At 34.6% G+C, this 16278-nt stretch overlaps 2 protein-coding genes across 2 annotated transcripts; both read left to right on the forward strand.

The window, feature by feature from the left end:
• Window positions 1-390: 390 nt before the first annotated feature.
• Window positions 391-1176, forward strand: LOC140820263 (uncharacterized). Its single transcript, XM_073180602.1, has one exon. It carries the CDS (start codon window positions 449-451, stop codon window positions 983-985), a length of 537 nt encoding a protein of 178 aa, XP_073036703.1. The 5' UTR covers window positions 391-448; the 3' UTR covers window positions 986-1176.
• Window positions 1177-14021: 12845 nt separating this feature from the next.
• On the forward strand, window positions 14022-14848 carry LOC140819735 (MLP-like protein 423). The gene is made up of 2 exons (XM_073179917.1): window positions 14022-14275; window positions 14433-14848. Exons 1-2 carry the CDS (start codon window positions 14089-14091, stop codon window positions 14708-14710), a joined length of 465 nt encoding a protein of 154 aa, XP_073036018.1. The 5' UTR covers window positions 14022-14088; the 3' UTR covers window positions 14711-14848.
• Window positions 14849-16278: the final 1430 nt, after the last annotated feature.

Genomic DNA, 16278 nt, shown 5'->3' on the forward strand with positions numbered 1-16278 from the left:
GCCATAGCTCATATACCTATGCACACATTAATATCAATATAAAATCAATTTTTTTTTGCATAAAAATTAAGTGGAAAAAAAAGGATCTTCATAATTGTTTAAAGAAATAGGATTGATGTGTTTAACGGCCGTCTCTGTATGCACGTAATTGATGGGATAATAAAAATACAGAGTTTGAGAAGAATAAATTGATGGTAAATATGATTTAAAGCATATTGGATATCTTTATAATTTGATATGATAAAAAGATTATTTTGATAAATTAATTTAACTAAAAACTAAAATTGATTATAGTAATTGTTTCAAATCTATTTTTTTATTTTGTTTAGAGTTCAATAAAATTAATTTTAGCATTAAAAAAATGTTAAAAGAGGCAAGCATTTAAAATCTTAGAAAAAACAGTAAAAATGGGAGAGACAGGTTTAAGGAGAGAGGTTTAAGAGCAGCCATGGGAGACCTTTTGTCCAAGCCATCCTTATCAAACCCTAGCTCCACCATCGCAACCTCCGCCATGTCTTCCCCGAATTCCCCACAGACCCATCAATCCAAAGCTGAAACAGAACCCACCCAGCACTCCAAAGATCCAGAGCCCGGGACCCTAGTTCCAGAATCATCGGATCCACCGGCGGACACAAACCCAGAAGAAATTAAAGAAAATACACTGGAAGGGAATGGTGATGGGGAAGGAGAAGAAGAGGAAGAAGAAGGCGAGTGTGGGTTTTGTTTATTCATGAAAGGGGGTGGATGCAAGGACACGTTTGTGGATTGGGAGAAGTGCGTGGAGGAAGGTGAGAAGAATGGGGAAGATATTGTGGAAAAGTGTTTTCAGGCCACTGCTGCTTTGAGGAAGTGTATGGACGCTCATTCTGATTACTATGCTCCATTGTTGGAAGCTGAGAAATCTGCGCAGGAGGAGGCGGAGAGGCAATTGGAGGAAGGGAAGGAGGAAATTTCGGATGGTTCTGAGAGAAAAGAAGAGTCTTGACATGGAAAGGTTTCTGAAATTTGAGCTGCTTTCTTTTTTTAATGATTTTTTATTGATGGAAACTCTGTGGGCGTAGGAGATATTTTCTCGAGGTATTTAGCAATTAACAGGGTATACGTGAGATTTTTTTATATACAAATAGTATGTTTTGAATAAAATGTATTGAATATCAAATTCAAATTCTTTCACTACATGGTGATATATTAACTTAAGATGTCAACTTAGTTTTGGAAATATGTTTTTGCATATCCTTTTTATCTTGTATCTTTGCTCCCTGTCTTGGTTTGGTGATTTTGACTGTGAATTGAAATTTTGAGATGCTCTATGTTAGGTAGCGAATTCGAGATCGTTGACATGCTAAGAAAATAGACCACGAATAAGGAAGAAGATAGAAGTGAAGCAAGAAAGAAATAATCTTTATTCAACAGTAATAAAGTTTCAATTTCAAGAAAATATGCATAACCCTTATCTTCTCTCTATTTTCCTTATATATACGTTGTTACAACTCCTAGTAACGAACTCAGATAACTGACAGCTCCTATTTGTGCTCTTTCCTCCTTTGTTGTATCAATACCCGCTCCATCGAGAAACACCTTGTCCTCAAGGTGTAAAGTTTGCTCTTAAAGCCGGCTGGAAGAATGGAGTTAAAGAGAAAGAAATTCAGATTTAGTCCTGCCTTGCCTGTAGATCAAGGAAAATGTGTCCAGACTCCAGCCTAGTTCCTTGGATGTGCAGGGAAAACACCATGCCCATAATTTCCTCCTCAAAGATATTGCTCAATCCCATAGCCATCATAAAGGTAATGGAACCGTTTTTTTCTTTCTCCAAACTTTATTGTTGGTCCTACCACGAAAATAGCCTACGAAGGCTTTGAGATGAAGATTCCCCATCCGTATCAGAAACCCACACTCTGCCTTGGCTTCCCCCAATCATTGTCAGCTGCAACCAAGCTGAATTTGAGAGTCCGTTTAGAATCGATGCTTTACTACCTAAGTACCCATCCTTATACAGGGCCTCTCCAATATATGAAAATATCTTTTCAGTTTCCCAGATCCAATTGATTTTCAGCACCTTCATACAAATATATGGAATTCGAGAGTCGGCGATGGTCTGAGACTCTGAAACGATTTTCCAAGATTCATATTTCCACCCACCTGCGAGCTCAGCCACATAATCAAGTTGCTCGAGTCTATGGACTAGTTCCAATTCGTCAACAATTAGTCCTTCCAATTCGGCTGACTCCGAAGCATCCAATTCCTCGTTGTCTTTGTTGTGCGTCTTCTCTTGGTTAGGTTTTCTGGAATCAACATTGAAGTCCTGGCAGTAGACCCAGTTTGCGTTTGAAGTGTTCTTCCAACATTGCCTTCATCTCTTGCACCATTTGTTTTACTAGTGCCATCTGTTCTTTGAAGGATGTGTTTTCTTCTTGAAGTCATGCAATGTTTGAGAGAGTTTCTTCAAATTTTGTTTGATGCATTACATCCGCCATGAAAATCGATTCAACGGAGCACCAATGTTAGGCAGCAAATTTGAGATCGTTAATCTCCTAAGAAGATAGATCAAGAAGAAGGAATAAGATAGAAATGAAGCATGAAAGATGAAATCTCATTCAACAAGAATAGAGTTTGAATCATAAGAATATTCATATAACCCTTCTCTTCTCTCTATTTTCCTTAGTTATACTAATTGCTACAACTTCTAGCAACTAGCTCGCATAACTGCCCAACTCCTATATGTGCCCTTGCCTCCTTTGTTGTATCACTCTATCTAACGGGAAACAAGGGATGAATTAGATGTTGGCATTTGACTAGAGGTGTAAAGGAACAGACTCAAGTCAAATATTAGTAAAAATTCAAGTCTCGAATTCAGTATATCCGAGTTCGAATTCGATTCGAAGCTTGAAATTTTTTAATTTTTTGGTTTGAGTTCGGCTTGAAATCTTCAAACTTATTTACGAACTATTCGAACTATTGTTCGGATAGGAAAGCTTGAGAATTAAGCTTAGAAAGCTCAAAACTTTCAAAAGCTCGAAATGTATATATATTTAATATATACTTTTATAATAACAATAAAATATTAAAGCTTGTGAACTATCGAACAAAATAATTTTGGCTCGAGTTCGGCTCGAAAAAAGTTCGAACATGTTCGAGTTCGGCTCGAGTTAGATAAATTTGAATACAAATCAAATATTTATCGAGTGATCTTGAAAAGTTCGCAAAACCAGCTCGATTCGTTTACAGTTTTACATTTGACTTGTACTCGTGATTAGCCATGATGTGGTGTTGATTGTATGCTACTAAAGATAAACAAAATGCTTGCAAGTACGTGGTGGCTTGCAACCTTGTGGTGGTTTAAAGGTTTTTTTTTTTTTTTTTTTGAGTTATTGCGCCATGTTATGAAATACAAGAAGAAAACAATCTATTTGATTTATTTAAGCCCCGATCTCTGCCTAGAGTTACCTAAATGGATACTGAATCAAAGACTCCATTTCCTACATTGTACTGTCATGTTCTTGCTAATTGGATAGTGTTGATTGTTTAAAAACTTCGAATGAACAAAGGGCAATTAAAGCCCCACTCTTGTATCATTTTCGTATCGATTTTTGTGTTGAATTTGAAGGGACTTGTAAGCAGGGACGTAGGCAGAAAATATTTTGATCCTGGGCTGAATGAATCGATAAACTTCAATCGGGAGTTCCTCCGCTAGCGGTGGTGGTTACGGCAACAAGAGGCCGAACCAATGATGAGGGACAAAATTTGCAGCTTAGGCCCAAAAAATTTTTAGCCTGGGGCTGGGCTGGAGGGACAAAAATGACGAGGGACAAAATTAACAGTTTAGATCTATTAAACAGTTGTTAATAAAAAAAATTCTTAGGCCCACAAATTTTAGCCTGGGCTGGAGCGAGCCACCCCAACCTGGCTCCGTCCTTGCTTGTAAGGGTAGCAATGAATCTGTATAACAATTTGCACCGGTGGTTTTTGTAAAGTTAGAATGGATGCTATATGGTTACTTGCAGATCCCATTTTTGAACATTCTCACTTGCAGGTCCTCATCTTGTGGGTTTGAGATTTATACATCAGGGCACAATTTGGCTTCTGGGATAGGATAAAAGGATTTTACGTATGATGATAATAAACTGAAAGATATATATCACATGACTATTTTAAATTCTCGAGCCAAATAGTGGATGAAACAAGGGTATTCATATTACACTTCACTTTACCAGAGAGTTGGAAGTGTTTATAAGACTGCTAACGGCCAGCAGAGCAAGCTGGAGTAACTATTTTGTCGAAATAGGAATGATAGCGGGATTAGTTAGTCACGAGGTTCTCTTTGCAAAATCTCACTTACACAGCTTTATTCCGATGGCTCGAGGTGTGATCTAATTAAAATACTTGCAAGATGAATTGGCCATAATTCATAATTTCGGTCTTTTGATATTTTATCTTTCAACATTTGATTCGATTTTTTATTATTATTTTTTTTTGAGTTGGACGAAGAGTTTGTTTTAATCGGGTCTCCTCTCATATGTCATACAAGCCATCGGCTCTGTTGGTGTACCGCTTTTTCGCACCCAAAGAGCCGCGAAAATTTAAAATTTTTGTTTTGACGTTGAAAACGTCTCTTGGACATCGTATGATTGAAAATATCCATATGGTGTTTTAGATCTGTTTACCTTCATTTATATAATGTTGGCTCAAACTATTTCAGATTTTAAGTGGAGATAGTCATTCTTGTGAATCTCTACAAACATATCTTCCTCTTTCTTCAATCGTCTAATCAGATCTACGATCACAAACTTGATTTATCGTATAGATTTCACTAGAGATCTAAAAGAAATTTGCGTAGAGAGTTGATCTTCGAAATTTCAGAAATCCGACGACGGTGGCTTCGCAGTGGCTCGACGGCAGTGGCACACGGTGGTGGAGCGGAGGAACTCGGTCGTGAGCTTCCTTGATGGGTGGTGGCTTATCAGATTTTTTATTTTCATTATTTAAAATTTTCATGTGATATTTTTTATCTTGAAAATACCATGCTTAGTCAACTCTTAATAATTCATGACACACACGCGTATATAAATTTAAATAACAATGATTTAATTTCGTAATAAACTACAAATCAATTCTAGACTCTTCTATAATATTCCATAGAGTCATGTACGTAGTAGTCACACCTATTAATTTATTATTTAATTAGTATATTCTAAATTTACTAAATAAGTAATTGTGAACTGATTATAACCCGATCAACGATCAGACAGCGCCCATATAACGAGGTTACAAATCTTGTTCATATAATGAAAAATGTAAATTTCGAATATCAAAATTTTCCACTGATCTGTTCTTTTTTGCAGTTGCCAGTTTTGTAAACTCTTTTATTAAAACATGCAGTTTTACTATTCTAACTTAATTAGCAGTTAAGCTAATTTTCACAACTTCTATCAGATGAATTAAACTTATAAACTCCTTCATAAGCAATCTGTTTGTAAGTGGCCAAATTCAACCGAATTCGACTATCTCAACGAGAACAAGGAATCTGATACTTGTTTGACATTCAATGGTTCAAGGATACAGCTAGCCGTGAGTTCACAACTTCAGGTGATTACCTTGATTAGACTCATTTTTTCATCAACTATTTGATCAAGAACGTCATAACCCAAGTATGTTTGCACCATTCAGATCATGATAAGAGCATATAGTAGCATCTCCCTATGATTTCCTAGGTATGACTGATAATTCCTGCAAGAACCTTAAGTTATGATTAGCGTACAGTACGGCCCCTTCAACTCATATATCCCGATCGAATCTGCAACCATTGGTATATCGAGAGTTACAAACGAATTAGATAAAGATGTGATGTATCTTTGAGTAATAATAGTGACATGATATGTGCAACTGAGAAAACACCTTTATAAATCGCACATGTCTTACTCTGGCCAGAGATTCCTTGCACTATTAACTCATCAAATCACATATGATATCTTCACCCGTAGGTAAGCGATGAATCTCCGACTAACTACACCCAATCTCATCACCTCATGATCCTTAATGAATTTGGTAAACGAATCAAAGTTCATGCTAGTATATAGAGCCTCCACGTTGTCCCTGATCAAAGGATTAATAGTGTACATCTACGGATGTAAATGATCCAAACCAAGCCGAACAGTATCAGGCTTGAGCTTGGCTCGTTTAAGATTAATTCAAGCTCCAGCTCGAGCTCGAGCTTGATTCGAGCTTTTATCATCTGGCTTGAGTTTGGCTCGTTTAAGATTGATATAGCTCGAGCTTTATTCGAGCTTTTATCATCACGTTAGAATTCGACTTGTCTTGAAATTACCAAGCTTGTGAAAAGCTCGAGTTCGACTCGTTAAAAGCTCGTTTATCATGTTAATCAAGCCGGGCTCGACCTTGGTTTATTAATAGCTCGTCTATCATATTTACAAGCCTGACTTGAGCTCGGCTCGTTTTCGAGCTCGTAAAACATACAATTGAGCTCGAATTTGAGCTTGATTCGAGCTTGTTAAAATTAAATATATATCTATGAACTAATTTTATATTAGACATAAAAGTTTAACTTTATTAGTACTAATATTTTTATTTGTCAACTCAACAAATGAGTCAAGCTCGAGCTTACGAACAACCTAAACGAGCCGAGTTCGAGCTCGCTAGCCTATTATCGAACATGTTTGCGAGCTCACGAGCCGAATACGCTTATGCTTGAGCTTGGTTTGATTAAGTTTTCGAGCTCAAAATCGAGCTTGAGCTTGGTTTGATATGATTAACAAACGAACTCAGACAAGCTTTTTATCGAGTCGAGCTCCGAATAGCTCGCGAACGGTTTGGTTTGTTTACATCCCTATGTACAGCCATAACCATGGATTCTTCCACTCGATAAGTGATAACCACTTGGAACGTAAAACATGTTGTTGTTCAATGCATCATCAAATAATCACCTATTTGTATGAATAGACATATCAATGTCATTATCAATGAAACACGACGTTTACATCAAAGATGATAGTCTCAGGCTCGAGCGGCCTTTATATTTATTTTAGGCGTCTGAATTGACTATGAACATGTTTAAAATATATAGTACGCTTCCTAATGAGTTTCATGATCTTACGTTGAAAGGTAGACTTCATGGTACCTATATATGTTCAAGGACTTTATCTATGCAGCTTGCATGAGTATACAGAAAAAGTAAATGTTATAATTGGATAAAACCATAAAATATTATTAAAATAAATATTATTTTGACATAAGAGTAAATAAAGGCCAGCTACAAGTTGACTCGTTGAGCACCTACTCTAACAATCTATTACTTTCCCTGTAGCCAACTACCCATAGATCTCAAACCTATTACTTCACGATTCTTCTCAAATAATGATCATGGCAGAGGTTTCGTCAGTGGATCAACAACGTTACCTTCAGAGACGACTCTCTCTACTGATAAGTCTCATATTCCCACAATCTCCCGGATTATGTGAAACTTTCTTAATAAATATTTGGATCGGTGATGAGATCTCGGATCCTTTGCTTGCGCAACGGAACCGGTATTGTCGCAGTATACTGGGACCTGATATAATCCTTGAGGAATGACACCCAACTCTTGAACGAAATTCCTCATCCAAACAATCTCTTTTGCTGCAGCTGATGCAGCTATGTATTCGACCTCAGTGGTTGAATCCGATTTGGTTTCTTGCTTGGAATTATTACAAGAGAGAACACCACCATTGAGATTGTTTACAAATTAATATGTTGAATTTGAATCATCCACATCTGATATGAGTCTAGAATCAGTATAGTCTTTCAATTTTAATTGTCCACTCTCGTAAACTATGAACAAATTTTTATTTATTCTTAAATACTTAAAAATATCCTTCAAGTAGATATCATACCATGAATAATACTGTCAATGTCAGATTGTGATACCCTTGTCCCACATCGAAAAATCCAAACATTTAAAATGAGTTTATAATGGCTTACAATGGACTTCTATAGCAACTTGGGTTAATCATTTTCGTAAAGCGAGGACGAATACGAAGTAGTTGCTATAGGGGCCCATTGTGTGCAGTCACGCAGGCGCGGGCTCGGGGCATGACAGAATGGTATCAGAGCCGGTCACCGGCATGGAACACCGAAAAATAAGTGCTATGCGGGGCAAAGTGCTACGTGCATGAGAGCCACCTCTTGAACCTGCGGGGAAAAGTGCTACATGACGGGAGCCACCTCTTGAACCCGTAGGAGCCACCTCTAGATTCTCGGCGCTGGTGGATCGACTAGTCAGGCCGCGACGAGGACGTCGCGTTCTGAAGGAGGGGTGATTGTGATATCCTTGTCTCACATCGAAAAAATCAAACATTTAAAATGAGTTTATAATGGCTTACAATGGACTTCTATAACAACTTGGGTTAATCATTTTCGTAAAGCGAGGATGAATACGAAGTAGTTGCTATAGGGGCCCATTGTGTGCAGTCACGCAGCGCGGGCTCGGGCTCGGGGCATGACACAGATGAATATGGAATGCGAGTCATGGTTTTTAACTTCTCATCGGTCTTAGGTCACATATACTTAGATATAGTCACACCATGACACATTGAGAGATATATTCTCTTGGACTCCTCAATAGAGACTCCTCCATAGAGAATCTTATCAGTATTGTATCAATATAATTGTATTGGGTGAGGCCTAACATCATTTTTTTATTTATCCATATACATCTATATTCCTAATATATTGGATGCTTCACCCATATCCTTCATGGAGAATTTACTAGCTAACCATACTTTAGTTGATTGCAACATCCTACATCATTCGCAATTAGTAGTATGTCATCAACATAAATAAGTAGGAATGTAACTGTACTCACACTAACTTTCTCGTGCACACAAGATTCCTTAGGATTTTAAATAAAGTCAAACTCTTTGATAGTGTTGTCAAATATGAGGTTCTAGCTTCTCGATGTCTGTTTGAGTCCATAGTTGGATCTATGAAGTTTGAATACTTGATGCTCAATTCATTCTGATGTGAATCTTTCAGGTTGAGACATATAAATCTCTTCCTTAATGTCACCATTAAGGCTTAATGTCACCATTAAGGAATAATGTCTTCACATACATCTGTCATATTTCATAATTATACAATGAGGCTATACTAACAATATACTAAAAGACTAGAACATTGCGACTGGAAAAATATTTTCTGCATAGTCAATACCTTACTTTTGTGTATATTTTTGCTACCAATCTTATTTTGAATGTCATTACCTACCCATCCATTCCAAGTTTCCCTTTGTAAATCCATTTGCTTCCTATGCGAACAATCCTATCAGGTGGATTTACTAAGACTATAATTGGTTTGACCACATGGAGTCCATTTCAGACTGCATGGCTTAAAGCCATTTGGATGAATCTGTATCTGATAATGTTTCTTTTAAGTTTTTCTTAATCACATCTAGGAATGAGCTCATCTTGGCTCTTTCAAGAAGCACGATCATCATATTAGGTGGCCGTGAAACCCTTTCGAATCTCTTAAGAGCTTGTATCCCTTTAAGTGTCTGTTACGTGTGAGTTGTACTATATCAAGAATGGGAGTTTCTCGTATCTCATCGAGTTCTATCATCTCACATTTTCTATCCAATATAAACTCATTCTCCAACAAGATGACATTCCTTGAAACCAACATCTTTGTTCCATTGGATCATAAAATAATATCCAACAATATAAATTGGCTTTACTATCCAATTTTTCTTCCATTTCTAGGTTCACATAAGTGGGACATTCTCATATCCTTAAGAAATAATATATGGGAGGTTTTTCCATCAATATCTCATACGAAGTTTTATCAACTGTCTTTGTATGGATTTAGCTTAACAACATTTCCACAGTCTCAAGCACAAATCTTCAAAAAGATTTTTGCATTTCAGTGAATCTCATAATAGATCGAACCATGTCCATCAATATATGATTATGACGTTGTGACACACCATTCAACTGGGTGTGGCAAGTGGTGTCCATTGTGAGAGAATTTAATTTTTTTTAAGGTAGTATTGAAATTCAGTACTTAAGTATTCTCTACTTCGATCAAATCAAAATGTTTTAATGCTCTTTCCTAATTGTTTCTTCACTTCAGTTCGAAATTCTCTCCCACTAATTTATGCATTCTTCTTTGGTAAATATGTCATAGCTTATTGTGCCACAAGTGTGCATTATTTAGATTATCATGTTTTCTTTATTTGTTGTTAAAATAGTATTCACTTGGACGTCGTTAATTGATTTTTTTTAAAATTTTTATGTTATAGAGATTATTTTATAATTCGCTTGTTTCAATTAAACATTCATTCTTGTAAATATTGCAAACATTTAGCAAATAAACAAGAAAATCCATCTTTATCAAGCATAGAAATGGAAAAAAAGAGTTAACTAAGTCAGGAACATATAAAACATATATAAAATATAACTTAGAGTTACTGTATAAAAATAAGTAAATATCTCATATGTCCCACGTAGCAGCCGTTGTTTCATTTCCCATAATTAAAAAGGTCTCAATCCCTTAGGCTACTACTTCTTGACATCACCTGCAAATCATTGCATAGATGATAACCAAATCCTTTACCTAATACTCAAGAAGTGGAATTAATTGAGATTTTTACTTCAATTTAAAACCTAAAATTGCCAGAACTCTTCTGTACTAGATATTCCTTGTAGTTGCGCTTTCAATGTCTAGGTTTCTTGGAGTGTAAGCAAACATCTTCTATCTTGTCGATCTTTGTGGGCCCTTTAAAAGTGCTTGAGTTTGTTTCGTGGTGGATTTGTGTTTCTTGGAATGAGCAGCATGTTTCTTTCCCTTCCCTTCCAGGCCCACTAACTTCTCGATGAACCCAATCATCCTCATACTATTCATGGACCAAGACCCCTTCTCGCAAATGTGATGTAACGAGCTCCTTGATAGTAGCATACCTTAATGGACGTGTTCGTGCACCGTAAAAATCTTGTAGGTTATCGTAAACGTCAAAAACATTTACAACTTCCTCAAACCACCTCCGCAATTCGTTTGACATAGAAGTTAGCATGTAACTCCTAGCTTGCAAGTCATGGTCTCACAATTTGTCAAGGTTAGCCAATTCCTCAGTAGGGGCATTGGTAGCAGCCTCTTTTGGAGATGCCTTGTTGAGTACATAAGCTATTTTCTCAGAGTTTAAAACAATTTTTAATTCCTCATTGAGTCTTTGTAATTTGGTCCGATCAACTTATTTTGATTGAGTATAACAAATACAACATTTCGCAAAGATAGCGTAAATATAATGAAATTGAAACATAATAAATGTTACTAACTAATTTAAAATATTTTATAGGACATAGAATATGGCCTTTTGTTTTTATGAATGACATCCCATTATTTTGACATTTTTACCATCATCTAATGAAAACAGGAAATCCAATTTCTTTAATAAGTACACAAGGTCAAATTGTTAAATTATGATTCCGATTAATATCAACCAATCATAATTTCCAAAAGATAAAGTTCAATTGCAACCTCTTACAACCCTTACATATTTTACCTCACGTTTGATGAGAGCCCAATAATACGACGCCCTTTATCTTCACGTGTCGAGCCCAACCAATCAATGTTGGACTTTAGTGGACGGTCGCCATGAGATCCTGAATAATATGAGTCGAAATCATGAGAGTTCCACGTAGTTCACATCAATTATGTCATTGAAAGCCACAACTTTCCAGCATCTAGGCTTCCCCAATAATATGAGCCAGATACTAACAGCTAGTAACGTTTATCATGCAACCACCGTTAATGGAAGATAATGAAATATTAATTTTTTAAAATTTTTATTTTAATAGTGTTGATATAAATTTTGGATCTTATCTAAAATTAGATATTTTAATTTTGAAAATTTGTCTTATTGTTAATTTTAAAATCTCATGCCATGTTTATTTGAACGTTGGCTGGATTCATGCAACTCTTGTTATTATATTAATAATAACACATATTGGTTATATATAACATATCACATTCATTATAAATAATAAAAGATGATAGATAACCGAGAGTTAATTGATTTATAAGAGCCAAATATTAATCCAAGTCCAGAACCCAGGTAAATGCAGGAATGGAAATGAAACATTACTTTACCTTCTAATATTTTACATGTTTTCGATCTTCAAAACTTTTGAGGATCTATGATCACCATATTCAAATCTTGATCTCCAATTAAATCTAATATTTATATTTAATTTTCATGACACATTAGAATACAAATTTTAGGGGTGAGAACGAACCAAAACCAGGCCCACTTTTAAATAATTATCAAATAATTAATTTACAACATGTAAAATATATATCTTAACATACACCTAATAAGTTGGTTATGTCTCTCGATCATATTTTTACCATATATAATATCAAATATTATATTAAAACCATAATATCAACACATTATGTATCTTGTAAATTTATCACTAACCGTCATAATTAGAAATAAAATAATAAATCAAATAAACACTTAACTTCAATCAATTCATTAATAACTAAATTTCTTGTAAAACACTTTTTACGATAAATAATCAATAATCTAATTATTAATTATTTATTTTAAAAGAAAAACTATAATTTTATCAAAAATTTATTTCATATTTTCTTAAAATATCAATTTTACCCAAAATGTTTGAAAAAAAAATAAAAAAACACCTCGTGGGCCCTATTAAAAATATAGCCCATGGGAAGGGTAGAAATTCTCGAGATGGGCACCCCAACCGGTTGCCCGCCGCTCGCTGCCTGATCAACTTGGGCTGCCGCCGGGCATCTGCCATTCGTGCAAAGCAGTACGTTGCCCGTGCTAAAATAATTTTTTATTTAAACGAGAACACTAAATCCGATACTTGTATGACTCTTAATGATTCAGGGATGCAACTAGCCGAATAACATTTATTCTTATTAGAGCTTAACCTAATTATCCTCATTCTTTTCATCAACCCCATGATCAAGAACATTAGAACTCAAGTATGATTACACTTATCGGACAATGGTAAGAGCGTCTAGTAGTATCGTCTCATGATCCCCTAGATATAACTGATAGTGCCTGCAAGAACATTAAGTTATGGTTAGCGTACATACGGTATCTTCAACTTATATATCTCGATGGAGGATATGTGCAATGGAGGAAACGACTTTCCAAAATACACATATCTTACTCTGACCAAATATTCCTTGCACTATTAACTCATCAGATCATATAGTATATCCTCACTCGTACTCGACTACAATTCATTGACTCCTATATATTTCAAAACTACACCCAACCTCGCCATCTTATGATCCTCAATGGAGTCGGTAAACGGATCAAAGTGCTTGCTAGTACGTAAAGCTTCCATGTTGTCTCAGGTCAAAGGACTAATGATGTACAACCATAACCACTGAATATTCCACTCGATAAGTGATACCCACTTGGAAAGTACGAATGAGAGTTGTTTAGTTCATCATCAAATGATTACTCATCGGTATGAATGAACATCTCCATACCCTTACTAATGAAACAAGACGTTTACATCACATATGCTGGTATAAAGCTCGAGCGATCTTTATCCTTATTTTAGACTGCTGAATCAACTAGAAATCAATTTAGAATATATATAGTACGCTTCCTAATGAGTTTCATGATCTTACATTGAGAGACGGACTTCATTGTACTTATGTATATTCAAGTATTTTATCTATGCAATTTGCATGATTTTACAGATAAAGTAACTGTCATAATTAGATAAAATCGTAAAAATTGATTAAAATAAAAATTATTTTATATAAGAATCAATAAAATTCAAACCACAAATTAAATCACTGGACACCTACTCTGCTCAACATTTGATATTCTATAGAAATTAACCTTGACTCCATCTGCATAAAACGCCAAAGGGCACTCGTGAGATTTCACCATATTTGTCATATCCAGTCAAACCTCATACTCAGAAATGTCGACCAGGAAAGAATCCCTATATATAAATGCCATCATATGATATAATTACTTCTATTGTTTTAAATATCACACACCACAATATATTTTTCTATCTTCTTTGAGCTTTCTGCAACAGCAATATGACATCCCCTCAGCATCTTGAAGTTGATCTTGAGCTGAAGTGTCATATAGAAAAGGTGTGGGACTGTATGAAAAACGCCACCACGGTTTTGCCCGAAGCTTTCCCGCATAAATTCGACAGCTTTGAAGTTCTTGAAGGCGACGGTGTGCATGCCGGAACAGTTTATAATGTCAAGTTTAAACCAGGTATAAATATATATATATATATATATATATATATATATATATATATATATATATATATATAATAGATGTTCTTGATTGATGTTAACAACTTAGAAACGAGCGGCTCCAGCTGTTTACTCGATGGGCTGATTTTTTTTTTTTTTTACTGTTTGTGCAGGGCATCCTATTTCATCCTCAAAGGACAAGGTTGAACTGGTAGATGAAGAGAAGAAGATATACGTGAAGAGAATCGTAGATGGCGATTTCATGGAATTTTTCAAGGAATTCAAGATCACAATTGTTCTGTCTCCCAAGGGTGAAAATGGGACTTCATTGAAATGGGGATGTGAATTTGTCAAGGCAAGCGAGGATGTACCCATAAAGCCAGAAAATATCATGGCTGATGCTGTCAATACTATTCAAGTCTTGGAGGCTTTTATTCTTAGCAAGGCATGAAAACATGGTAATTCATGTTATGTGGGATGCATGCATGAGATACATGCAATGTAATAAATCATATCATATAAAATATTTCCATAGCATCGATTAATTTCAGTTAATAAAACAACTCTTGCCGGCGATGAGATACATACATATTACGTTCAAAGTGCTTACGCGACAATTACACATGACCTTCACATCAGAACGATATAGATATCATATCAGCGTCGAGTCAGAAAATAACATAAAAAAACATAACTGAAATTTGATGATATAGATGTCATATCAGCGTCGAGTTAGAAAATAACATAAAAAAACATAACTGAAATTTGATAATATGGGCAAAAAAATTTGACTGATGTTTTTTTTAATGCACTTAAATAAATTAGACACCCGGAAAAGGAAGAAATTCTTCAACAAAGGCAGCGTAAATAATTAACCTGGTCAAATGAAGTGGGAGCTGCCTTTATTTGACTCTGATTCAATAAAATATTCCTTTTATAAAGTTGTGAAATATGATTTGAAATTTATAAAATATCAGGTTATTCCGGGGCATAGTAGAGAGTAGAAACTACGAAATATATACTTATTTTGAGTAGAGATGCATCTTGGATGGCATTTTACTGTGGAAAAATGAGAGGCATTCGTGAGATTGAGTACAGAAGAATACTTTTATCTATCTATTACTATTATAAATACAAATATATATATGATTTTGAATTGTGAATTTTTTTATGTATATCTTTATCGTCATTAAATAATATTTATTAATATATGTCAATTTGTTTGTTTTTTTTTCATCTATTAATTAATGAAATTTAAATTAAATTGAAGAAAATGAAATTTAACTACTATTTTTCAGAATGAAATTTAAATTTATCTTCTATTTTTTGGAATAAAATTTACATTTCATTTTTAATGCTTTTTTTAATAATAATAATAAAGATATGTTTTTTATTTGTTTTTCTCATATCTATTAGTGGATTCTAAAATAAATTGAAAAAAAAAAATTTAATCATCATTTATTGAAATGAAATTTACACTCTATTGTTTTTTTAAATATTATATCTATAATGAAATTTAAAATTGATAGAAGAATAATAAAATTTACATTCTATTTTTTTTCCAAAAAAACTATATTTTTTTTTAAAATAATTAATTTTGTTTTATTTATCTTTTTTTTTTTGTTTCATTTGTGAACTCTATCTTTAGTTTTTTGGATGTCCCTTTCTTTGATTTCTATTTTTTCATTAATTAATAAATTTTAAAATAAATCGAATGAAAATAAAGTTTACACTTTTGTTCAAAATTTTATAGTTCTCCAATTTTTGAGTAGGTTTTATGTAAGACGGTATCATGTGTATATGTATCTAAGACATGCGACATTTTTCATCTTGAGCTTTGATTGCCACTCGGGGTTTGTAATCGATGTCATATTCTCCCAACTCAATGGTCCATTTGACCATTTTTCTGGAAACCTCAGAGTGAGTCATGATTCTCTCAAGAGGATTGTTGGTAATTGACCGGATGAGATAGAAAATAAGACCGTAATTTTCGAGCAGTCATGATCAAGGATAGAGCTA

Source organism: Primulina eburnea, chromosome 18, assembly GCF_022965805.1.
Source record: "Primulina eburnea isolate SZY01 chromosome 18, ASM2296580v1, whole genome shotgun sequence".
In the NCBI taxonomy this organism is placed as follows: Eukaryota; Viridiplantae; Streptophyta; class Magnoliopsida; order Lamiales; family Gesneriaceae; genus Primulina; species Primulina eburnea.

Excerpts from the sequence above, each read along its gene's own strand:
- LOC140820263 (XM_073180602.1), top strand. The coding sequence starts at position 449 with ATGGGAGACCTTTTGTCCAAGCCATCCTTATCAAACCCTAGCTCCACC.
- LOC140819735 (XM_073179917.1), top strand. The coding sequence starts at position 14,089 with ATGACATCCCCTCAGCATCTTGAAGTTGATCTTGAGCTGAAGTGTCAT. Across the intron at positions 14,276-14,432 it reads TAATGTCAAGTTTAAACCAG|GGCATCCTATTTCATCCTCA; the intron begins GTATAAATATAT and ends CTGTTTGTGCAG.